Source organism: Athene noctua, chromosome 24, assembly GCF_965140245.1.
Source record: "Athene noctua chromosome 24, bAthNoc1.hap1.1, whole genome shotgun sequence".
Lineage (NCBI taxonomy): Eukaryota > Metazoa > Chordata > Aves > Strigiformes > Strigidae > Athene > Athene noctua.
This window is the reverse complement of record NC_134060.1, coordinates 7,676,928-7,703,521: the sequence shown is the minus strand read 5'-3', so window position 1 is coordinate 7,703,521 and position 26,594 is coordinate 7,676,928. Positions and strand designations below refer to the sequence as shown.

Sequence of the window (26,594 nt, the reverse complement as noted above, 5' to 3'; positions counted from 1 at the left end):
CAACCACCCAGAAAAGGCCACCAGAGTCCTGCCTTCAGCACTACAGCCCATGCCCCTGGGACACCAGGATATCAGGGTGACCCTTGATGGCTTGTGTGTCCTCTGGGAAGCGGAGTGGCTCTGGCATTCTTTCACACAAACGCATGGAAAATGTGTTGTTCCTTTGGGGTACACATGGAAAATTTCAGAAGGCTTAAGAGCACAGTCAGCATAGGCTAATCCTGAGCTTGAGCTGTGGAGAGTGCAAGCAGCCCACCTAGGTGCAAAGAGCCCTTCCATCTACACTCTAAAGCAGGTCCCTATCCATACCATGATGTCCACGTGCAAATACAGACCTGGAGTGGGATGCATCTGTTTAACAGCCCAAGCTAACAGGGCTGGTCTACATCACAGTAGTAGGCAGGGTAGACAGTCCATGGGTCTCTGTCTCAAGCACAGAAATCTAAAAACTCTAGGGTTTTCCCTACAGGTAACATAGGTGCTTGCTGGACACTTGAACTTCAGCTCACCCAGTGGAGGCTGCAGCATTCCTCCGTTCTTCTCACAGTTTCCTATGGGCTGGATTTCAGCAGAGTCCACCAGCCGCCAGAAGTCATTCTTGTTATCGCTGCCATCGAGGCGCAGGCGGAGGCGTGCGCCTGTCAGACCCACCACCGTGGCAATGCAGGTGGAGGTTGTGTTCCTGGGGTCCTGGGCTTCTAGTTTCATACTGATCTTGAATTCATTTGCAGGTGGAGTGTATGACTGCAAAGAGAAAAACAGGGACCCAGTTATAGACAGGATTTCCAATACACACACCACCTCAGTCAAAAAGCTTAAGCCCTAAGAGCATCAAAACTGATTCTACCCAAGACAGACAGCACCCTCCAAGCACAGCATGGGAGCAGACACCACAGAGCAGCAAAGAAAGTTCAGCAAGTCCTGGCAGATCTGTAGCCCAGACCACCATCTTTCAGTACTGCATCATCTAGACAACTAGACCTGCCCTTTTCTCTTAGCCCCCTTCTCAGGAGAATCACCCAGCTGATCCAAGACCCAAACAGACACTGCCCTGTGCTGCTGTCCCTCCATCCCAACCCAGGTGTACCGAGCCCATTCACTCCTGTGTCCCTGTACTCAACACAGCCACCTCTGTGCTCATGTACCTGATGCTCAAGGGGCTGCTATTCCATTCCCAAAGGTCAGGTGAATTCTGCAGAAAATCTCCTTGCTGAGCAGGATCCACCAAAAGCCAGATCACATCCTACTCAGAACACTTTCTCCATTTACTCTGCTTGGCAGAGTAAAAACATTCTTGTGTTCCCATCCATGCACATCTGAGAGTAAAACCTTCTGTACTACTCTAACATCCAGAGTGTCTAAATGCATCTTTTTAATCTCTCCTTCAGCATACTTGGACTTATATTAAACTTCTGATATCCTTAAGAATCTTCCTTGACAAAAAAGGGGCCTACCCCAGGCACAGGACTCCTGAATCACCAATGGACCATCGCCCTTGACCTTTCTTGTGTTCACCCTCTTACCTGCTTGAAGCAATGGGCAGGAGCTGGGATGGCACAGGTCTCCTTCAGGTATTTCTCCCAGGTGAAGTGACCTGAGAAGAGAAAACAGAAGGATTCAAATAGGAACCAACAAGCAAAAAAATCTCAGAAAGAGATGGCTGGACTCCTAACACTGGCAGTTCTCCACATCTCACAGAGGAGGTGCTCACAGGCAACACGTTTTCATCAAGATCCTCTGATGTTTGTGACCACAGAAGATTTACAACTGCAGCTGACAGGCAAAACAAAGCGCGGCGCTGCCTACGGCATCTTACTGCCTCCGTGCTGCCGAGACGGGTCTGCAAAAAGTGAGGATAACAACCTCCAACTTAATATAAAATACCAAGCACAGATGGGAATCCGAGGAGCCTTGCAGACAACCGCCCCTTAAAAATCATTCATTAAACTCATTGCTCAGTCTGGGGATTTAGAACAGTCACTGTGGGCTAAATGCAGCCCAAATTAACAGGAAACCGCGCTGTGCTGACTTCAGAGTTCCCCTGGTCCGCAGGCACACAGCCTGCCCACCAGCCAGCAGCTCGGAGCAGGCATCTGCCCGTCCCCAGCAATTAGTGGACAGGTCAGCAATTAATTTCCTGAAGTGGACATAGAGTCCCCTAGCTTGGGCAGGATGGAAGCAGGGATCCTCCAAAGGGGGATTTACTGAACACAGCAGTTCAGATCCAACACCAAAGCCCCTTCCACTGAGTGCTGCTGCCAGGGGAAGCGCATTTGATCCTTGTCTGCGCCTTCCGCATGTACAGCAGGAAGGGTAAAAGCAGTATGACATGCAGGGAAACCTGTTATTAAATGAGGAATTAAAAGCTCCTGTAATCCGAGCAAATCATGACTTTTGCCATTTAAACCGAGCAGCTGGGAAAGGATCCTTCCAGCATGACATTAGCTTGTATTCATCCGAACGGCTCCCGGGAGACCGCTGTTTTCAAGTCATTTCAAGAGCATTGGTGGCAGCACAATTAAAGAGTCAGCTACCGCTTCCCCTATTCATGTCAAGTTTTTAATCAGTCTATTTTCAAAACAAAAGCTACATCAAGAGCCATTTTAGCTACTGCAGTGCACATCACACCTCTAAAAATTCAGGCATTAAGGTCAGCACACATTACTTTAGTTCTGCCTCATGTGCACAGAGAAGCCTTACAGGCTCGATAATCTACCAGCTTCAAACAAATAAAAGAAACACTGCTCTCTTGCCACCTCCCATGCAGATGACTAGCACACTGTTAAATACAGAACAAATGAACAGAAAAAATACAGTTTTGTTGCCACACTGGCTGAAATATTTCTGTTTGCAGACTGACAGCAGCTCTCCCCTCCTCAGAGTACGTGTTTCCACCCGTTGGCATGTATTTTCTTTTCAGCCAACAGTCTCACACCAGGGTGAATGAAGAAATTCAGTGATTTACTGCAATGATGCTTTCGCAAAACCAAAATTATTTTGCTTTAATTGAAGATACAGTTTTATACTTGGTTACGTCAGTGAAACTCTTTGTACAAATAATGTGTAATAAATGCTCAGGCAAAGCAAACCCAGGCACTCCTGGCATGGAAATGCCTTACAGATCCTACCCCTTAACTCTGGTTGCTGATACAGGCTCGTCTCAGCCTGGGGTGGCCCTTCAGAGGCCCCCGTCCTTGGAGCACAGGGGATGGCTGCGGTGACAGCACCGGGGCGAGGAGTGCAAGCCTCAGCCCCGGGGCCTCAGCAAGCATCTTCAAAAGGATCAGTTATCCTTGACAATTTTATTTTAAAAAAGAAACCTACCCTCCCCTCAGCTTGTTTCAATCCCTCTCTATTAAAAGTAGTCACGGTTTTAATCCTTCCACTTCGCACAGACTCCACACCAAGCGAGGCCGTTCCGCTCCCCGCAGCAGCTCACGCTGCAGTCGGGATCGACGCTCCACAATCCCAGCAGGAGCAGTAAATTTCTGAGGCAGCTGCACGCCTCTAAAAATAGTGTTTGGACATGGAACTTATTTGAGATTAATTCTAGAGCCTGTTGGGACCCAACCACCATATGAAGACACACACAACACTAGAAGTGCTACTACTTATGACTCGTGGTTCTGGTGACTTATTCTGCAAAGAAAAGCAGAAGCAGCAGAAAGACTTCTCTAAATTCTAAGAATAAAGACAGAGCCTGTATTGCAGAGTTAAGCCTGCCTTCCTCCTCTGTTCACTATCAGCCATTTCTTTACATAAAGACAGCATGACAAGCACAATTAAAGACTGCACTTCTTTTTCAGGATTACTCTCAAACCAGCACAGAAACTGCATGTTGAAATTGGAGGCTACCACCACTGCTTTAGTGTGAGAGAAAGTCTTGCACAGAATGTAGGGAATGGTTTTAAATTAATTCAGTAACAGCATTTAGCTCACTATACAATGTTTTTCAAGTGGGAATTTCAAAATACACTTAAAACTTAACCTAAACTTCAACCTAAAAACTGCAGGAGGAATGAGAAGACAATGGCATAATACAGAAGTTGGGGGTTTTTTTTACAACAAAGGGAGAATTGCCAATAAAATAGAAAAAAAGGAGGCACTTACAGCTTTTTTAATCAGGGAGCAGAGAACAAGCCCTGAGCTTTGTACTTGAGAAAGAGCATGTATGGGTGAAGATGGACACATCACACTTGGCCCTCTCAAGTTTAGCTCCTCTGGACTGTACCCAATCCTGCTCGCCACACCGATCCCCGCTCAGCTCCAAAGGGATCTGCTCTGGAGCCTCCACACCCGGTGACCTGTCAGCCAGGACACCAAAGCTGCCCTGTGCTGGCTGATGGCATTTTACAGGCTTGCTGCATATGAAGGTTGTAAGGCCAGAGGGAAACATTGAGACAAGCAACATCTTGCTTGGCTTTCTCTCATTAGCACAGACCAACTATCCTGTATTTCACAGCCTCTCAATATTCTTATTCATATTAATAAATTGGATGCCTTACTGTAGAGGGACAGGACATTTTAATCTGCAAGACACTTGTTTCTTTTCTGGCCTGGGCAGATAACACTGGAGAATGTTTTCTGAGTGGTGGTCAAAAAACCCTTGTTGCTTTTCTCCAATTGCCAGTGAATCACTTTGCTTCATGAAAAAACAGCACTTCAGACAGTCCTAGTGTCCCTTTTACTGGTGATGGAGCAGGAGTGTCCAAGGACAGAGATCACTGTAGGGACTGAAATCCTCTCTCACCTCAAAAAGTAAAGGGGAGCGCTTGCTCCGCTGCTGCTGCTGGTTTCCAGTACAAAATTCAAAATGTCCTACGAGCCCTAAAATCACCTTCTATTTTCGTGGCCTCTGCCTTCCCTTTCGTGTTCCCTCCCCTGCAGAGAACACCATATTCCCACAGACTGGAAAGATCATCATTTGAACGGACTTTGTTCCTCCGTATAACACACATCAGACCTTCTTTACAGGAAGAAACAAGAGAAGGACACTTAATGAGAAACACCATGTTTTTGTAATTATATCTGTGAGCTAAACAAAAGCCAAGGACTGTAAACCTATATGACTCCCTGTAACTCAGCTGTGAAAATGTCTACTAAGTGTGACTGTCTATCACTTCTGCTTGCCTTTGGAAAGCTCCTTACCATGCTCTTGTGCCAAAGGGAGATATTACTTGCAGGCAGAGTGTCAGATCTGGGGTCTGATATCTTAATCTTCAAAAATATTTACTATAAACAAAACACTCCACACACCCAAGGGGTCAAACTACAGTAGTTGTGAACAATGCAACTCTGCACCCTCGTGTTTGGATTCTCATTATGTTGCATTTAATGTTGATCTTTTGCCCAGAATTTAAATGAAGATGGAGTTTCTGTTTATATCTTTAACTGAAGTCTGGTTTGGGCTCCATTAGCATTTCAGCTCCCGAGGGGTCATCAATCCAACTGAAATGATACATGTGCGTTTCAGGTCACATCTGTGAAGGAGAACGTGCCCTACGCAGATCAAGGCATCCCATTAAAGTCTGCAGCCCATATGTGTGTCTGCTAACGAGCATCAAGGCAGCACATGAAAGCAGCACACTTTGAGCCAACTCAGTATGAAAATTAGCAGAGTATCATCTCTGCTCGCAGATCCAAAGGCGACGGTGGCCTTCCCCGATGTCTGGGCGCAGCTTCCTGAGGGGTCAGCTCTCCCACCGCGACGGCAGAGCTCCTGCGTGTCCTACTCGTTATAATTTCCAGACAGTTTGCTCAGCCATCAATCCGGCTGCACATTCTCCATCGGTAACAGCTACCACCGTTAACATGATCCCACTTACTACTGTCTTGCTCAGAAAAAACATGTGAGCATGTGAGCCAAAACGACTAGGTTTCAAACACTGGGATGCTGTCTGCTTTGCTTCTTCTCAGAGGTGTCCCCACTCAGTATTAGCTTTGAGCAGAAACCCTTTCAGCCTGGATTGCAGAGTGCTCTGTGCCAGAAAGCTGCTGGAGTTTGAGCCCCATCACCGTGTGCCCAAGCTTCAGGCAGTGATGAGCTGTTCAAAGTTTCTTGCAGGGAGACGATCCCCGACCCTCGCTGCTACACCACGCACTTGTCGAGTAGCCGTGCACACCAGCCCATCCACAGCGTTTCCTCCCCGAGCCAGCAAGCCCTGGGATGCAGCGAGGTGCAGAGCTCAGCGTGCTGGGTTACCATGAGCGCTGATGGGAAAGCATGCCTCTGAATTTCACAGAAAGCTCCACTCCAGGTCAGTGTTGCCACCAAACAACAGCCAGTCCTCTGACATCTGCAAATGGCACAGTGTATGGAGCAGAGGAAAAACTGCAATGGAGTCCCCAGTACCGTGAAGGCTGATTATACACAGGCCATGAGAGCTCTGATGGTGCCCCATAATGTCGTGTGGAGCTCAGCACAGGGCAACAGAGGACCCAGGACTTTACTGGAGGTGCTAATAAACTTCCTCCTCTTGGAGAAGGTCCCTCCCAAACTGTGCTGCACAGTACTTCAGCATAAGGGTAGTCAAGGACAGACAAGATGCTCCAATAGAGAATGGCAAGGGTTGATGGTGGCCCACAGCCCAACATGCCTAAGAACTACCACCTGAGTCTCACCAGGCCCAGGATAACCAAGCCCACGAGGCACAGCAGCCACTTCAGCTCTCCCAGGGCTCTAAGAAACACAGAAGAGCCCTTCACGAAGGTACACATGTGTCTCCCATTATAAATTGTTTCATGTGTCTCCCATTATAAGTTGCTTAACCCAGGAAATCGTTTAGTTTCTTGTTGCTCTATACTTAGTGGGAAGTATGGCCATCACCTTCTTAATATAAGTACATGAAGAACATAAGGACATCACCTTCTTATACTCTGTAAGTAAAATACAGACCCTAAAATCTGTCACTAAAGTATACAAGCCTTACATAAACTTCCTAAAGTTGGAAGTCATCTGCACATATCCCCCGAGAAATAGCAGGAGCTGCCATGAACTCAACCTGCAGGTGCCCGTGCACAGGACACCCCATCTCCAAGGGGAGCGAGAAGTGACCAACTCCTGGGCTGCTACCACTGGCCCTCACACTGTGCTCGGCCGAGCCAGCGGGCATCACCTCTACTGGGGTAAGGGCCAAATTCCTGCTGCTGGGGAGGAGGAAGTGCAGGGCACACCACATCTCTCCTGTAGCAGGGAGGACTGAGCTAGCCATTGCTGTGAATGTGGAAAAAAAGCTTGTGGAGGAGTAAGAGGCTCCTTACACCTGAGACGCATGTGAAAATGTGTGCAGTCACCCCTCAGTGCTCATGGCTGGACAGTAAGAAAAAGATCTGCTCAACCCATCCGATTTAAAAATGAGCTGGCTCAGCTGTGTGCTTACCCTGGTGTCTTCTCAGCCATTTCTGACCATGGTCAGAATTAAACACATGAGGACTGTCCAAAAGCAATTTTTATCTGTAAACTGATTTGGCATGCTGCAGTTTCCCACATCCAAGACACATAAAAATCTTTTAGCGAAAAAAAAAAACAAAGGAGGGAGCGGGACAAGGGAGCTCTCTTACCTTGGTACTGGGAGGGAGACTCTGACGGGCGGCCGTACTTGTGCTTTTTACCATCTTTCCAGTCTATGGCTGAGACAAGAAAAAAAGCATTTGTGTCAGTGAAAGAAGCAGCTAATGCACTCTCCAACATTACCTGCTCATGTCACCTGCTTTACAGGCACTTCAGAGAAGAGGAGTGATCTCCCTGTCATGACCCCAGGTAACAGGGATGATTTGTCTAAATCTATGGAGTGTGCTCCCTTCCTCCACACAGCTCAACAGAAGACCTGACATGAGGTATCTGTATTTGCATCTTAGTCTCTGCCTAGCCCTCACCAACCAGTCTTCTCCCACAATGACAAGTAATGATACACAAAGTAGCAGACTGTGAGAGCTTCACCATTTTAACTACGTGAAGAGGTGGCAAGGCTCAAGACGGGCAAACGCTAAAGCCACTAAAACCAGCTCACGTGGATCTTGTATGCTCAGAAGTGGAGCCTGAATCACTCCTTGTTTATCAACTCCAGGTTGCTGCACCTGACCTCACACAAACAGCCTCGACCCTCTCTGGCAAGGGGGAGAGGACTTCTCCGAAAGTCTGCACAACCGCCCTTTCCACACACATCACCAGGTTACCACCACGTGTCCCACACAGCTCCTGGGAGAGCACAGCAAAATAGCACCAGCTCTGAAGAGCATCTCAGCTGAGTTGTCTTCACTCACAACAGCTTTGGGCCTCGGAGTTGCAAAATAAATAGCTCCCAAGGCAGCTCTGAAAAGCCACAGAGCAAGAAGTGAGGGATGCCCATCCCTGCCTGTAGCAGGCTCCAGCCCAACGGAGGGATGGCAGAGCTCACCCTGAGCGAGCTCCTGCACCCACTGCTGCCCGACCCACACACCCTGGGAGCGCTGCTGCAGCCCTGCTCCTTTATTTTACAAAGCATTTTTAGGGCTATTATGAACAACAATTTGGTAGTGCTCTATGAAACACGCCTTGCCCCCGTGAAAAACAGTTACTTGTGAAAGGAAGAAAAAAGAAAACAGGAAAAATTTTGAAATCTCCTGACAGGTAACTGAAAGAAGCAGGCCATGAGCTGCTGCTAGAGTGGCCTGGTGGGTCTTAAGATGTCTGAAATTGCTTTTGGACCATTATTTTTACAATCTTTTCTTCCTGATATGTTCTTTTCAATACAATGGATAGGATGGCATATAGGTTTTATCCCTTAAATGAACACGAAGGCCATATGGAGTATGGCCACAGCGTCACTAGACACGGACCAGACAAAGAGCCTCCTTGGAGAGACACGAATGAAAAGGATGGAAGGACACCCTTCTTATAAATGTACTCCCATGAAGGACAGTATTCTGCTATCTCCTTAAGAAAACAAAAATAAAGGACACAAAGTATTTAAGTCAGAAGCAAAAAAAGCCCCCCAGGGTGGGTAAGACTCCTCTCAGTGCTGCAGGATAGCACTCTAATAGCATCCGTGCACTCAAAGTAGCCTCTTGCCATACTCTGCAGGTGAAGTTACATTTTATTTTTAACCTTTAACATGCAAAAATCCTCATTAAGCAGGCTGAAAAGGCAGCAGAGAGGGAAAGAAACACAAGAATTTCTGCAGGCAAATAAAGAAAAAGGGAAAGTTCAATGCATTATTAAAAAAGCAGGTAAGTAGGACAGAAGCCCACGTGTGCAGGATGCAGGTGTTGCTTCTGCAACCTACGGCATGGCATTCACAGCACAGGTCACACAGACACGCTGGCTGGAGGCACCCTGCTCCACAAGGCAGAGAGGACAAGCTGTGTGCGAGGCTAAATTCAGTCAGCCCTGTCCGTGGCCACACTGCTGACTAATCAACCTGCCTCTTTTATTACCAAGCCCTCCAGCTGCCTCACAGCAGGCTCTCCCCATTCCCTGCTTTCCTTCATTTATTTTCACTTCATTAAAGGACATGCAGTGTTAGGAAGAGGATAATGCTTCTGTAAGATGAACCACCAGAGAAGCAAAGGAGACATTTAAAAAAAATAAAGGGAGGAGAGAAATCGAGCATAGAAATCTCCTGCAATAAACCTTGTGAGCGTGTAGCAGATGTGAACAAAGAACTGCAGAGGATGCTTCATCCTCTACGCTCTCCCTTCCCCCATCCTCCGAAGCGCATGTGATGAGATCACTCCAGTCGAACACACATGCATGGCACAACACTAAAGGAAATCAATATTTTTGTTAAGCACAAGAAGTCTGAGCAGCTCAGCTGCAGGCAGCCTGCTTGACTTCACCCTTTCTGCTGGGGCAAGCAGGACACAGGTAGCATGCACGTGGCTGCCACTGTGTGTAACGGGACGAGACACTCAGGCGGCGAAAGGTAAGTGTCCGTAACAGATTTCATCTCCACAAGGTAGGCTGGTCTTTGGTTTCACGCCTCATTAGAAGGGGGAGGCTTGTGCCAGCGGAGAAGCAGTTTGCCTCACGCTGGGAGAACGAGCAGATGGTGCGTGCCGCGGGCTCCGCGGAGCACCCTCGCTGCCTGACACTGTGCCCCACAAGCTGCAGGGGTGCACCCGTCAAGGGACTCGTCCTCCTCCCGTCTTGGGGGTGGATCAGTGAAGTGTTCTCTGCACGCTGCTGGACAAACAAGCGGCTGTTTGGAGCCTGCAACCGCACATCCCCCGCTCTCCCATCCCATCGCCAGCCTCCTGATGCCCTCGGCCTTTTGGTCCACACCAGCTCACTACCGGGCCTTTGGCTGTGTCAAGCATCACTGCTCACCTTTTTGAGGGCCTGGTTTCCGCATTATATCACCTGCTGCTGTCCTTATCCTGGGACTGGCTTGCTTTTAGGTAACTGAAGATGTCTAGGACAAAAGAAATAAACATGAGAAAATTCCCCATTCTGGAGCACACAGTCATCTGCAACATTAACTAATCACACAGCAGGAGAAAATAGATGCTCTTTCACCCTGGGTTGCACAGAACGTCTCCTACTGAACACAGACAATTCATTTCAACCCCCCTGAAACTACAAGCCTTTCTCCAATATGTGGACAACTTCAAATTTATGGCAGCGGGAGCAGCATAAATAAGGGAGAGGAGCATATGCCAGTCTCTGTGCTAACTCTGCAGCAGGTCCCGCGCGTGTGTGTGGAAGCGGGGGCTGCTCTTGCTAACTAACAAAGGGAGGCAGAGCTGAAATTTATGAAAGAAAACACATGGAAACATAACATTAACTCTGGCAAAGCAGTACCGCAATCCCCAGCTCGCCACTTGCAATTCAAATTGCTTGCAGCAGTTCTGGGTAATAAGGATGAGAAATTGGACAATGACCCAGGAAATATTTTTGCTATTAGTACTGCAACGAGCATCCAAGTTGCGCTGCCTTTTTTTTTTTTTTTTTTTTTTTTTCCTGGTTGGAGAAAAACTGGCTGGACTGTCCCCAAAAAGAAAAAGCGTTTGCATTCTTGTTATAAGCAAATGTTACTGAAAATCAGAGCTCTTGGAAGATGCGTGCTGGACACACACACACAGAGACCAACGCTCCTGCACAGCCAGGCTCGCAGGGCAGTGCCTACTGCATGCACCCAGCCTTGCCAAGCCCTGACAGACAATATCTAAATGAATGGCTGGGCTGCAAACAAGCCCTTAGGAAAGCCAGTAAAAGCATTTTTTGACACTACACTAACTAATGAAAGATTAATTGTGTCAATATAACTCCATTTTGTTCACAGTGGGGCAGTCAGGCTGGAGGACGTAAGAGGAAGCTGTCTCAGGATGCAACGCTGAGTTTCTGCTTAAAGGGTTATTTACAGATCCAACTTGGCGACAAGTTTTGATTTTGAACACCAGCCTTTTTCCAAACCTAAGAGAAACAGAGTTTAATTTTCTGTCAAAGCGCTACAAACTACAACTTTTACGTGCAATGCTTGTAACACTGAGCGATACTCTGAGAAGGCAAATACTAAAGAAATATTAAACATTAAGGGAAAAAAAAACCCTAGTTGTTTTGAGTCCAAATCAAAAGGTACACAGTAATCTCTTATTGCCTCTCTCATAAATAGTGTGTTTGTTTGTGCATACGTGTGAAAGGAGTAAAGTTTCTTTTCCTTTCAATAGCAGAAGGTAATCTACATGTGAAAGCTTATTTACCACTTTTAATGCTTCTTTTCATAATTTTCTTCAGTAATTTTTATTAAAAGCTAGCAGTCATGGTAGGAAAAGTCCCCAGCCATAAAACCCAGGGTGAAAGATGTTATATAAAGGCACCAGACAAGCATTCACCATCTCTGGCTCTGAACCTCTGCTGTCTGCTCGGCTCCCCTGGACGTGGGACTTCCTGAAGTACCCAAACACTAATCATAAATCTCACGTGTCTGGCATGGGATGGGTGCTCCTGTGCCACTCAGACAGCTTTAGCCTGACCACGTCAAAGCCCTACAGCCAGCAGGGATGTGTAAACCTTCCCTGCAGAAGTATTTGGAGGAAGAATTTGTGTCCACGTATGAGATGCTCAGATACAATTTGTGGACGGCTGAGGCCCAGGAGGAGAGGTGAAAGTACTGCACCCTCTGTCCTCACGCAGATAGCAGTGGGAGTAACCCTAACTGCTTATAAAGCACACAGGGCTGCTGGCGGCCCTCAGCCACCACTGCAGTGGACTCCAGCAAGATCTCATGTTGTGGAAAAGAGTAAGACATTGTAAATGTTGCTCCTATTAAAAAAAATGAAAAGGTTACTCTTCCCCAGAGGAGAAGTCTCAGGCTGCACAGGGATTCCCACTCTGCTGAGAGCCACGTAGGTGCCAGCCTGGGGACAGCACGCTCCAAAACATGCTTCCAAGAAACTGTCCAAATGAGCTGGCCCCAGTGTGACTCCTGCCACCCTTCAATGCCCTGCACTGCAGCTTTGCACTACCCAGCTCCCCTGTACATTCTCACACCACAGGACAGCAACACGTGGTTTCATCCTGCAAATTCGTAACACAAAAATGAAAAAAAGAAAGCAAAATAAATAGCGTGCCTCAGGGCCACTTAATGCCCAAAGCAGATAAATGCTAGAGCCAAACTCCACAATGCCTGGCTTCAGCCTCCCTGTCCCAGCAGCAGCTTGCCCTGAGCAGCCAGATGTGAGCCATCAGCCTCACTACATCCCAGGGACAGGGACTGGTCCCTGTCTGCTCTTCTATAGCCACGGATACATGGCCCATGTGCCTCAGCCCTCCTGAAACTGGTATAAGGTGGGCTTGGGAACTGGTAATTCCCACTGGCTGTAATTTCATTCTATAGTTGCCCAGAGAAGCTGTAAAATCTCCATCCTTGGAGATACTCCAAGCATCACCAGCTGTCACCCTGAGCAGCCTGATCTAACCTTGAAGTTGAGTCTGGCTTCAAAGCCAGCCCAGCAATGCGTGTGGGGCTGGACCAGATAAGCTCCAGAAGTTCCTTCCAATCTGAAATACCCTATAATTTTATTTCACTGACAACTGGTTGGAAGGCAAGCAGAATCACCCCATAGGCTTCAGCAAGCCTGAAACATCCCAGTGAAGAAGACAGACTTCAGTCTAGAGATAAGAAAGTGAATGGCAGGACAGGCAAGTTAACAGGCACTGCAGGACAGGGAGAGACACAGTATGAATGTACGTGGTCTTTACACCATTCAGGGACTGAAGACTAAAAAAATCTTAAAGTAATAAATAGCAGAAGCTACAGTTTGGTATCCAAAGGGGAAAAATGGGCTATCCACACAGACAGATCTTCCTGAATGACCTTAGGTGCCCCTGATGAGAACCTGTCGGCTGAGTCAATAACGTGAAGGGGACAATCTTCCTTTTGCATCAAATGAAGCATTTGAGATTTGCACAGCCCAGAACATGCTGGTATACACCATCTCCTGAACCTGACACTTGTACAAAGCTGCACACCAGAGCTAAGCTTTCAAAAGCGCTATTTCTCATGCGTGTGGATATCAAGATAATCTTGCAAGCATGGACCACAGTTTTACATGGTGTTGGTTTCCAGAATTTATAACCTGAAAGGACAGATCAATGTGCAAATTCACTTCAGCAGGATGCTACCTTAAAATCTAAAATGGCCACCGGATTTGCTGACTTTTGTAGCAGATAAAGTGCCTTTCCCATAGTTTCAAACAACTTCCACTCACCGAGATATCAAAAGTGCCAACGGCTCCACTGAACTGTCATGGGCTCTAGTTCCCCATCATTCCTACAAGACAGCAAAGTCAGTACAAATACTGCGGCATATCAAAACCTGAAAGCATAGAAACAAAATGAAAAAGTTTGCATTTAATTGCAGAAAGGCTAGGTTACCAGCTGCATTATTCATGTTCATATTTAATTCATTTAAAACATCCAAATTTAAATTTAAAGACGGCTGCAACAAACATTCCCACTTGCCATAGCAAAGCAGTGCAGAGCTTGACACAATTTAAGTTCAGCTTGCAATGATTACATGGGACCGCAGCTGTTAAACACCTTTGATAGGAGTAAGATCACATCAGCTGAGTTGACACAAACTAGTTCAGCTTTTGTAAAATGAAACTATCACACAAAGAAGGATTTAAAAGACTAGACCTGATTAGTAATAAAAAGGAGAGAGACCACAGGAGAGGCATATAAAATAGTGAATAACATAAAGGGAATGAACTGGGGATTCCAAATTATCCCTTCCACCGTGTAGCAGGGCAAACCTATAATACTAAAAAAACGCAAGTATATACCAGAGAGAAGGAAATTTTGTTTATTAGAAACTAACAGACATGCAACTTCCTCATGGAGGATGTTATCAAGACAAGTAAAAAAGTAACATTAAAAGGACAAAGACATTCAAAAGCAAAACAGTGTTTATAACTTCATCCAAGTATGAAACGCACATGCCATTGGCACTCACAGCTCGGGCAAAAGCTGACCAAAAGGTGGGGTGACCATCCGAACCCTGCCCACCACATCACCGGGTTAGCTACTGCATTTTGGCAAGGAAAAGCCAAGCACTTGCCTTCCTGCCAGGCTGCCGGCACTGGGTCACGGCTGGAGGCAGGACATCAGCTTGAGACGCAGTTTTGTTAGTGCCTCAGTGACCCCCTGCATTGGTTTACACTGAGATTTACACCTCAGATGTATTTCCCTTTTACTTATTCAAAAAATAAAGGCAGCACAGGGGCAGCCAGGGCTGGGAGGAGCATCCCAGGGCACCCCCAGCTCACAGTGCTGCTCTCCCCGGCAGCCACACCACACCCCCCCAGCACAAACATCGCCAAAATGCATCTTAATCTAATTAAATTCTCCCCCCCACTGCTCTCATCAACAGGCTCTTCCAAAAACTCATCCTTATCATCCCTGAGGGAAGAATGATTCAATTTACCTGTGCCAGATTGGAAGGGACCTTCAGGGTTATAGGGTAGCCTGCTCTGCAATATTCTTCCACTAAATGTTGCAACTGCAATGTCAGTAAAACAAAAAGTGAGAAAATGTGGGTGGAAGATACTGTCACATCTATACAGACCTCATAAGATGCATGTAATCTCTTTATCTACAAAGCCTCCGCTTCTTCAGAGTGCATAATTATGAAAAGAGTTAAAGCTGAGGTTCTTAATGTCTCTTCTAGCAATTCTTTATTCCACTAAAGGCACCACTTGCATCTGAATTATTTCCTGGGGTTGTTTGGACTTCCTATTATACGAGGAAGATTATGGTGAACCTTGGGATGGAGGCCAAGTCAGTTCACAGCGCTACCATGTTTGATTGAAAGGGTAACTGAAGTTTTGTTGACAGCGTGCCAAGCTTCAAACCTCTTCGGACAATGCGGTTGCCAGCAGGCAAGATGTTTTCAGAAAGAAGAGGGAGAAAACTACCAACAGCGAAGCTGAAAAATCGTTTTATTAGGTCGGATACATACCCCACAGATTAGGACTGTGAAAAAAAAAACCCCAACCAACTGCATATTGCCAGAGGACTGTGAGAATGACGCTTCTTGGAAATCCCGTGGGACAGTGACAAGAGAATCCTGATGGTTTCTCATAATGCAAAATGCCTGCAGTCATTGATTTTTTTTTTTTTCCCCAGAAAAGCATGGGTCTTGAGCACCATGACCAGTCCAGCTATTAAAAATCCCTTCCACATAACCTCTGCTTCAACTGAGTATTCCTTCACAAGTATCTTTCCATCAAACACTGTCAACGTTCCCAATAATGAAGAGTTATTCCTTACAAATTCCTTCAGGAGATGTGAGGGCAGCATTCTAAGTTCCTGCTGGCCAGGGGTGATGGTGGTGCTGCCATCCCAGCCTCCCACTGGAGGCTCAGGCTGCACCGGGTCCTGCTTCAGCACCGTTCTGGAAGCCCGTACACATGCACCCCGGGTCACACAGGAGCATCCAGCTGCATCCTGGCCCAGTCACAAAACCAGGCACAGAGACATGATGGGCAGATGTACATAACCACTTCAGCCTGCTCATTTAACATCTTCTTTTTCTGCCATTTTAAATATCTATGGTGGAGAAAGAAAGGCACTTTCAGCCTACCTGAGAAATCAGATGACTGCTCGCATGTGGTTTGAAACACTTCTTACCTCTTCTGGTTTTCACACCCGACTTAGCACCTCAGATTTCTGCCTGACCTGCAGACTCCGTAACTTTTGCTGGTCTAAAATCATGATTTTTTTCCCCTCAAAATGTGCTCTGGTGAGCCAGCTAACTGACCCCTCTTCTGGGTAGAAGCCAATGACCAGCAGACAGCTCCCAGCACCACCCTGAACACCAACTTCCTCGGAGCCAGCCACAACCAACAAGGAGCACTAAGATGAAATGACAAACACAGGCTGACATAGGACCTGAAGGAAACTCTCAAGAGCAAGTACCTGCAAAGCCTAAAGAGGTCAGTCAGAATTTATCTTGACCAACAGGTTTATTTCCTTCCACCTCCCTGTTATCGTCCTCCTGGGCAAGACTGGAGTTTTATTTCTCCTTGTCTGTGCAAAGACGTGTTTTGGCAGCTCTGAACAAAAGTTGCTGAAGCTACAGCACCTCTGAAAGCACCTCCCCTCGTTAGGTTACGAGGGTCCTTATGCTCATACCAGGAAATTTTTTAAGAAACACTGTAACCATGAATGTTGGTATTTCCATCTGGAGTACTGATCCCCTTGTGTGATCTAAAATATCTGATGGCTGCAAACCATTACTCCTCTTTCTACCAGAGGGATTTTGTGTAATTTCCAACATCTCTCTCTCTCTGGAACTAATTTTATCTTTCTACCATGTAAGAAGTGGACTGATAAACTCCAGACTTCATGACTGGCTCCTCAGAAACACATTCTTGTGAAAGATGTTAAGACACTGAGGTGTCTCAAAGATGTGATCATGAGCAACACACTTCCTTAGCCCCTTAGCCAAGTCTCAGGGGAAAACATATTTTAAGAGAGACAAAACCATGTAAAAACCTTGGATAGACTCATGTCTCTACAACAAAAATATCAACTTTATGACTTCCTTTTGAACACTTTCAGGTTGAAGGGGAGAGGAGACGAGCCAACCTCCTAGCAAATGACAGCTGGATCATCAGACACCGCTGAGTTGAGCTCAAGGGAAAGCCAACAGCTCAGGATGAGGGTGAAAACCAGGGACCACTGGAAGAAATCACTCACCAGTGCAAGGGAGGCTGCAGCAGTTACCACCTCTCATGACTGTGGAGGAAATGAAACAAAACCCTGCAGCATTCCAATAAAGGTTTCCTTCTCTCTCAGAAAAATACAACCCAGCATGGGCCTTGGCTCAAAATAGAAACATCTTGCCATGTATCACTGTGAGCAGACCTTGCTCTCCAGAAAGACTCAAGAGGTTGCAATAAAAAGTACGTTTGGCATGCTCCAGGAACAGGATACCCACGCTGAGAGAAATGGAGAGAGGAAAGGGCATTAAAAAAAAAAAAAAAAGCCACATGAGAGAGTCTGGTTTGAGTCTTCTAAGAGGAAGCCCACTAACATGTTGAATCGTCTCAGTACAGACTTTTCTACTGATAAACTGGGAGTTAAAGCCAGCTTGCTCCACGTCTGCCATTTCTGTAGTGATGGGAATGAGCACTCTGGCCCTTCAAATCCTCTTTAGAAAGGTGAGGGTTGTCTGTTGTAAGGAATTCACACATTGTCAAAAAATCAGAACGGCTTTTCTTTAAGACCAATGTTGCTTTGCTTCGTAAAAATACCCACACAAATAGAAAGAAAACACTGCAAACCTAAAGCCTCCCCATGCAGGGTAACATAGAATGGTTTGGGTTAGAAGGGACCTTAAAGATCATCTAGTACCAAGCTCCCAGCCACAGGCAGGGATAAACATCTAGCAGAGCATCCCGTGTTGCTCCTCCCCAAGGCAGTACTGTGCTCCAGGCTTGGAGCGAAGACCTGGGCTGCCCCCCATTGCCAGGGAATGGCCCACCACAAAGACTGGCTGATGTATCATAGGCTTAGGCTAATCATACAAAAACAATCCCTGTCATTACAGTTGGGGTTAAGGAAGCTTCATTAAGCTCCAGAATTATTTCAGCAGATCCCATCATCATGCCTTGCTGCTGAACTGACTTTCAGGTTTTGCACTGCTGTTGTTTCCCCTTGGGTGAGCAATGGCCATGTACCACATCCCAATGGGAATGAGACCACCACGGCTCACCATAAATATTCTGAAGGAGCTTTGGGAAAAGCAGCAGGTGTCCGTTTCTGGGCGTTAAGCAGAGACATTTCTGACCCCTACCACCACCATACCTCCAGTGGAGCTCTCCCAGATGCAGTGGGAACCAAAACCAACACATATGGCTGGCTTTTTGGGAAGGTGAGGCACCTTTTACATGTAAAAAACTGAGGGACTGATGGACTTACCAAGTGCTGTATGGAAAGAACATGCCAAAGCAATGAATTGAATCTGTGTGCCCCAGGCTGATGTTTCTGCCTCTGAACCATCTGCCTTGTAACTATTCAGTGTTGGCAGGACTCATGCGAAGTTTTCTGCCTTTAGAAGAGGAATGGCTTGGGCTACAGCAGTGGAAGCTATCTAGAGTGGCACGGCAGTGTACCCACCGCCCAATGCACAGAGGTCACCTTGATGTAGAGGAGAAGATTTATCATACATGCATAGTCCTGACCTCGGCATACTCTGACCATACCCCGACACCCTGGCGGCTGGGGGCCCGGCCACAGGCCAGTTTTGCACATAGCCAGGTTTCCTTTCAGAAAGAGCACAGAGATATGGTGCACCCCAACACACCTCTGAGCTGGGCCACGCATCCCCCCCACCCGAGGACAAGCACACACTGAGAGCAGGGTGCAACACAGAGCACCGTCTCCTGTGAGGGTGACCCAGCCTGTGGAGGCTCAACAGGAAAGCCAAACTAATGCAGGCAGTAAAGAAAATTTTGCAGCAACATGGCTATTTTAATCTGTACTGAACCACATGCCAAATCCAAAAGCAGATGGCTTACAGAAGACCTTGAAACGGGATTCTGCCCATGAGTGTTACAAAGTCACCCCATACAAAAGCACACAATAGGATGCTTCAAAGTCTTTTGAACCTTTAGTCTTAAATAAGAATTTAAACAGGAGTACATAAAAAAAAAAGTGCATGGTTTCCATATCATCACCAGGCTGTAACAGAGGCACAGCCTTCTCTCCCAGCTACATGACAGGCTAATACAGCACCCCCCTCCCACAGTAAATCGTGACTGCTTTTCCAACCAGCAGTTACACACACGATGTATGTGGCCACAGAAAGTGCCCCAACACGTAAACTCTTCAAAGGTCTCTGTTCAACACCCAGTTCATATATTCTACAAAAAAACCTCTGTTTAATCAACTTATACTTATTCCCTGCTGGACTGTATCTTATTAAAAACTAAGTTCTTTCTGGGATGGGAGAAATGGGAAGGAAGTATCAGGTGGATAAATATATACATGATTTTTAATGCTAATAGATGAAATGAATGTAGTTTAAGTCCAGGAAGACAAGATATACCCATGTGCCTAGCAAGGGGAAAACAGGAGGTAACCCAGAAAGAAAGGTCTGACTTCCAGTTGTGTCTCTATTGGAAATGTCACAGCAGACTGTGCAACAATGCTGCAAGCTGGATGTCAGAATTCCTGAAAGAAGACTTTGCATTAACTGTTTCTAGTAACATCAATTTGATAAAGTTTCAGCATAACATTCTCAGAAGAACACAAGCAGGAGAAAGCAGCTTGAGGGGGAATAAATAAACCAAAGGGATGATAATTAAGGGACACAACAGAAATGTAAATGAAAAAGAGAGGGGAAGGAGATGACCCGATCCTTCACATTACCCTGTATCTTGCAAGAACTCCAGCATGAGGGAGGAGGATGCTCCCCAGTGAGAGGCACACAGGGCAAGGTGTTTCCACTGAAATGGCAAGAAAGGGAGATGATTGCTCAGGGAGCAGACAAGAGCAAACCAGCCCTGAAGAAAAGGTAAGGGACAAATCACCACTCTCTAATGAGCTAAAATACTAGAGACGTGGGGAATGATGATGGTTACATACACCTAGAATTGCATTTTCCTGTCTTCTGTTTTCCTTCTATAGCTGATCCTAACAATTAAATGGAATGCTTAGCCATAACCCTTGGGAAAACACACAGGATGAAAACTTTCATCCTTCAGCCTCACATGGCATCAAAGCAACTATTAAGCATGTTACTTACAGCGAGTAAGGTACTCTGCTCCCTCATCCAGCACAAAGTACCTTCTCTGGAGTTAGGTACTTCTTAATTTCCTGGGGTCCAGCAGCAACACAGCCACATCCTTACTAATGAGCAACACTGGGTGGGCCTGTGACTCAAGTGACACTCAAGGGTGAATTCTTCATAGATGTGTGCACAAAACCTTGTCACTGACAACATCCATGGAGCCAACCTTCCCAGACCTGCTGCATACAACTCTCTCTGCCCTCCTGAACCTGTTTTCTCAGAGAAAACAGGGTATACCTTTAGTAAATATCTCCTTAGAGTGACAAAACTCAGGGTCTCCCCTGCCAAGCAGTATAGCCAGATTCAGAGTTAACCTCCTCCCTCCAACACTCCCAGCAGCTGATTCTCATGCAGAGGACAGATGAGAAAAAATTCCTACTGACCTGCCCCATCTGCAAAAGAAACAAAACGAAAAAAACCCACTGAACCCCCACAGTACTGAGCAAAGCCACAAAAACGTGGATTTACCCCTGCTAGAGCCAAAGAGGAGTTGGTCTCTGCTGCTCGGAGCATGGAGGCAGAGGTAATCCAGCCCCTGATTGAGGGAAAGAGTGATGTCTGGGAGAGCAAAGGGAGAGGCTGTGCCATTACTTCGGCTGCCGGGCCTCCCCCAGCCCAGCAGCAGCCTGCCAAGGCAACGGGGCTGCACGGGAAAAGCGAGCTCACAGAAACTCACTGTACCCCAAGGGGAACAGCATGCCAGGTAAGGAAGCAAACATCTTTGTTTTATTTTCTTGCTCATGTAGAGAGATATTAATTCATCTATTTCTTAGGAAAAGGAAATGAAATTGCAGCAGTGCAACATGTCAAGAGAGACTAGAAGAGCCAGGCTCACCGAGGATGGGTATTAATTACTGCTTTCTATTTTTATCCTGCGTATAACTCTGGTCTCATCTGTGACTTAAGGAGCTAAAATCCCAGGAGTCAAAATTGTAAATCTACTAAAGTAGGTGAAATATCTTCTACAGGCTGCAAAGTCTGAATACAAAGAAATTCTAACAAGTGACCACCAAAACTTCTGTAAATTTTAGTAAGAAAAGAAAGAGCAATCTAGCAGCACACAGAAATAGTACCTCAAGAGAATTATTCCCAGAGAGGAGAAAGCACTAGCCAGTTCCTGCAAGAAACCCTGAACAGATTGCTTTTAACTATGTAAAGAAAAAGTTGCTAGTCTGTTTTACATTCCTGAAGGGCCAAGAGTTTGGAAAACTAAAAAATATATTGTGAGGCCCTCCCTTGTTGTCTGTACAAGACACTATGAAATCTCCTATTTTGGCAACAACATGTACATATCGTAGACACCAATATAAAAAAAAAACAAACCATGACCACAAGCAACCGAAAGTCCATCCTGCAGCTATGAAAGTATGTTCAGTGTCTGCCAAATAGCTAATAAAAAAAACGCACTCTTACAGACTGTATCTGCTAGACATTAAACTACCTGCTGGACATTTTGTACAGCTTATAAAGCCATAAAATATCACAAGGCACTTACAGATTTTCCAGCTGACAACAATATGAAATAACTGAACAGACCCAGAACAGACTAAGTCTTCTGGTCAGGCACAGCGGGTAACGCTGAACATACTGCCACATGCACAACTAGAAATTGTGCCAGCAATGCACGAGACGAGAGCAAAGCTCACGGTGATGGAAAACGAGCCAGGATAACAAAGCTATCCCTCAGCCTCACTGTATGCTGGAACAACAGCCGGACTGCCCAGATTTACGGTGCAGGTGATTGGGTAACGCCCAGATGGAATCAGCTCCTCCTGCCCTGTCTGGGGCACAGGCAACTCACCATCAAGCAAGCCACTACCTCCTGCCCGGCTGGGGGGTGTGTGGCATTGTACAGCCACCCAAACCCCACCATTTTGGGACTGTGGAAATGACAACATAGACTTCACCTTCGGAAACATGTGACAAGCCAGGAGGACAGGCCATCTGCCACGGTTTATCTCCCTTGTGGTAAGAGCCAAGGGCTCCAGGCGAGCAGGAGGTGGCGGCCTCGCTGGTTAGAGCTGATACCTGTTGCCAATCAGTCACCAATATCTTTTGGATGATGTCATGTCAGCTGTACATAACATGAGGTATGGCAAATATTTTGCTACAGAAAAAAACCCACATTCCACTGAGTAATCAGCACACAAGGACAGAAATATTAACAGCACCAAAACCTGAAAGATGCAAACTTCTACCACCTAGGGAACAACGTGCGAACCACACGTTACACTGTTACTGAACTAGTAAGAACTACTAAGGCAGATGCAAATTAACAACAATCCTAACATTTGGTGGCTGATAGCACATCACTACAGCAGCAGTTTTCAATCTTCCAGACAACACTCTAATGGAGACTCCCACCTGAAAACATGTTTTAATGATGCTGCACTACCTCAAGTGTTAATTTCTTTGAGTCCAACTACCAGCTCAGGTCATGAGAATGTCTCCACAGCCTTTCCGCAGGCAGGCACAAGCTCACCAGACACCAGAAACCCTGAGCTGGAACTGCGCAATTCCAATGGGTACACAGCAGCCCAGCCCAAACACAGCATCATGCAGCTACACGGCTCCGGGTTCAGGGCTGGCTGCCTCACGCTGGGCTTGCTACAGCAAAAAGCAGGGAGTATCACCTTCCACCTGAGAAGTACCTCTCACCAGTCCTGCAGGTCTGCAGAGCTGGTGTATGCACACACAGAAGGTCATTTCTTATCAGACTGTAGAGGCATCCAGCCACAAGAAGCATTCGAAACAACTGCCTGACAACACAAACACGTGACAGTGAAAAGTTTCACCAAGGACTTCTGCAGAAGCAAAACAGAAATAAAATTATGAGGTTTAATAAATGAGACTAAAAACTACAGTGGCGATGACTTCCAGGAGCTGGGCAGACAGGAGGGCAGAGGCACTTTAAAGGCACCGTGCACATTTGTTGCTGCAGTCTCTCCTTGTGGGGCTGCAGGAACAGTCACATGCTGCCAGTACAAAATCACAACCCAGGAAAACATACGAACCCCAGAGATAACAATTAGCAGATACTAGTGGCTAAAAAATACAGTAAGGAAGTAGGTAACTGTGTCACAGAAATCTTCACGCAACACAGAGAGCTCTGATATTGTTATTGCTTTATGGTTAGGAGTCCCATCCGGGCTTTGTGAGGCAGTAACTCTCATCCCAGAAAGAATTTGAGAGTGTACAGCCTATATGAGCTGCAGATTTCTCCCTAAAACATAACAATTTTATCAATGATTGAAATGAAGAAATATTATGATAAGTTCTTGAAGTTATTAGGAAGACTTATCGTAGCATGCAAAGGGTTGGGAAATGAGCTGCAGATCATGAAGTTCCACAGCAAATGCACATTTCATACCATATCCAACCACAGGCAAAGGAGACAAAATCCCACCCCGTGACAGAGAAAAATATTCTGCTCCTTCCTACTCAGCAACAGTTTTATCAGCAGTGTCTCTATACGATGTTTTGAAGCAATAGAACTTTTAATGTCACCTTGCTGATTTTTATAAAATACATCACTAACCAAAAACTCTGTAAGATGTTCAAGACGTGAACTTTGCCATAGAAGTATGAGACAACTGGGGAATTCATGATATACAATTTTAATAAAACACACATCACCCCAAGCACAGACCAAGGACTGTTAGTTACGGCCAGTACAACACGAGGAGTCAGGACTAGGGCTTCCTGGCTGCCACACACGTGTAATTAAATACATGGCAGTGCTCAGGAGCCAGCAGATGCTCTCTGAACACGGGAAGATCAAACTCTACACAAATGATTGCTTTTACATTTACAGAATTTTCCCTCTCTTTGGTAGCCTGCCAGAGAGAAGGTGAAATGTCAAAATGACAGGGTTAAAGTACAGCAATATCGGCCTGAAATCAAGCAAAGCTCCTTAATCATCCAAATAGTCAGGCACTGGAGTAGATTGCTGAGGAAAGTCTGAATCACCATCATTGGAAATCTTTAGACAAATCTCTAGGAAACACTGTGTGTAGGTAATCCTTCAAGGTCACTTCTAGAAACACTGAAACAACCCAGACTTTCTTCATAAGCATGTATCTGATCACACAGCCACTGCAGTATTTTAATGGACTGGACTGTAGCATCTTTTTTTTTTTTTTTTTCTTAAATTTGCCAGAACTAGAGAAAAAAAAAGGCAAACAAACTCAGCATAGAGAGAGTGGCAGCCTCCGGGCTGCGGGAACATTTGCTCAACTTATTTTTAGAAAGTGGAATTGGTGCAACTTCCTCCTTGGTCCAAATCAGACTTCATCAGCTCTTCTGAGCGCTCACTGCGCCTTCACTTAAACAACGCTCCGTGTGCGCAGAGCAGAAATTTCTTCGACCTCACATGTGCCACTCGGGCTCACTGGCTCTGGCGAAAAAGGGGAGCAGGCAGGCAAGAGCCCCTCTGCAGCAGCGACAGCAGGGAGGGGAGCGCCTGCCAGGGGACGCCCGAACACGTTGCAGAGCCCACCCAGCGCCTTCAACCCGAGCTCGGGGAGCCGACCTCACCCCAGCATCATCACCCTCACCTCCGCAGGCTGCCTGGTTTCAGGGACATGAAGCAGCACGGCACGGGTGGCGTTTCGTGCCGCTGGGAGCCAGAGCCAAGCCCAGGCTCTTGCCTCGGAGAAGCGCTGCTCGTCCCCCCGTGCCCCCACACATGGATGCAGGCCAGCCCGGCTTGCCAAGGGCTCCGCTGGCTGGCTGGGGGCCGCGGGGGGCCGGGGAGGGCAGGCAGCCTCTGGCAAGCGGCCCAGGGAGGCTCTCCGACCACCAACAGCCAGGAGGTAGCGAAGAGGGAATACAAGGCACCCCCCAGCTTGCTGGAGATGCAGCTGGATGTGTGTCCCACCAGCAAACGCAGGCAGAGAGGGCTCAGCGTGGAGGCAGGGAAGGGAAAGCGAGGCCGGGGAGCAGGGGATAAGGGGCGGCTGTCGCACAGGGGAGGTCAGGGCGGACAAAACCCGGCCCTGGCTCGCAGGAGGTGTTGAGCGCTGCTTCTTCCAGGCGGGCAGCAGGCAGGGCGATAGCACAGAGCATCTGAAGAGCCCCCGGCTCACTCCGTGCAACGCTGGGCTTTTCAGCCTGCACAGTGCTCTGCCAACGCTAAACTGAAAGAAACAGCACAAGTGTCTTCCAGCTCCCTCCCAGATGCAAATTCCTTGCTGGAAAGCAACTGCTTTTCCCAGCAGGACCTTTCCCTGGAGCCAAACATCAGCAGTACCCTGGGGGAGCTCAGAAGGATGCACTGACCCCCCACATGCCCAAGCAAACCGCAGCAGATGTAGCTCCAGGGATGTGTGAACCAAACTTGTCCCTTTCCACGATACCCAGAAGGGACCCGACTGTCCGGTACAATGCTGGAAGGGCCACGAGAGGGGCGGAATTGCGCGTTTCTCAATGGGCAAAGACGGAGCTTCACAAATTTCCACTGGCATCTATTCCTACGGTTTCCGTTGTTAAAAACAAAAACGAGCTACAGGGAGGTTTCTGGACTGTTCACACTGTGTCAGTCTGGAAAACATAAAAGCTAACTGAAGTTGGGTAACTCGGAGCACATCGGCTGGGAGGAGGTACCTCCAGAAGGCTTCTGACTGGTGCTAATACCATTCGATTTACAACACATACAAAAAAACTTCTGAGCAAGAAATGGGGAGGGGTGTATATATTTCAGAAGGACAAGCTTGTTCCAGAGAAAAAAAAAAAAAAACAACAACCAGTCCTTCACTTAACTCTCTCATGTCAGCTCCCTCATGTTGGTAATAGCTGTACCGACTCATCTCTGCTCTTCTTATCTCCAGTGTCCAGGTACCAACCAGACAGTGGAGCTGCAAGGGTGACTTAGTGCTGCTGATAAAGTCAGATCTCAGGAAGACAAGTGCTGGTAGACACCTCTACTGCAGCTTAAGCCATCTCCATCTGGCCTGTTGGACGAGGCTGCCATGCAAGCAGTGGAGGCAGCAAAACTGTCGTTCATCTTTTCCTTCAGTTCACAGCCAAATTCTTGAACTTTTGCTCAGAATGAGTCTGCATAAAACTGCGAGACTAAGCACAGCGAGAGCAGAGGCACAGACACAGCTTCTGCTTAAATCCCTGCTACAGTGGCAGAAACATTTGGTCAGTATCTGAGTGAACCCTGCAGACTGCAACGCCTTGTATCAATGTCTAAATGTGCTAGAGGCTGTCTGTCAGAAACCTTTGTAAAAGAGCTAAGTATTATTCTGGGGTTTTTTAAGGAAATTTAATGTAGATGGAGATCTCTGGGAATTAAATTCTTCAGCAGCAGCC

At 46.8% G+C, this 26,594-nt stretch overlaps 1 protein-coding gene across 7 annotated transcripts in view; it reads right to left on the bottom strand.

Annotated features, from left to right (window-relative positions):
* SCMH1 (Scm polycomb group protein homolog 1) overlaps nt 1-26,594 on the bottom strand; it is a 75,516-nt gene that overhangs the window by 44,987 nt on the left and 3,935 nt on the right. For 5 of the 7 annotated variants that reach the window (XM_074925918.1, XM_074925922.1, XM_074925921.1 and 2 more), the window contains exons 2-6: nt 13,690-13,751; nt 10,307-10,391; nt 7,561-7,629; nt 1,524-1,594; nt 510-744 (exon numbers count right to left, since the gene is read on the bottom strand). In XM_074925918.1, the coding sequence (XP_074782019.1) occupies nt 510-744; nt 1,524-1,594; nt 7,561-7,629; nt 10,307-10,331 (400 nt within the window). In that variant the 5' untranslated portion in view covers nt 10,332-10,391; nt 13,690-13,751. Of the gene's footprint in view, nt 1-509; nt 745-1,523; nt 1,595-7,560; nt 7,630-10,306; nt 10,392-13,689; nt 13,797-14,906; nt 14,982-26,594 lie in introns of all 7 variants that reach the window. The other 2 variants (XM_074925920.1, XM_074925919.1) reach the window with 2 other exon arrangements.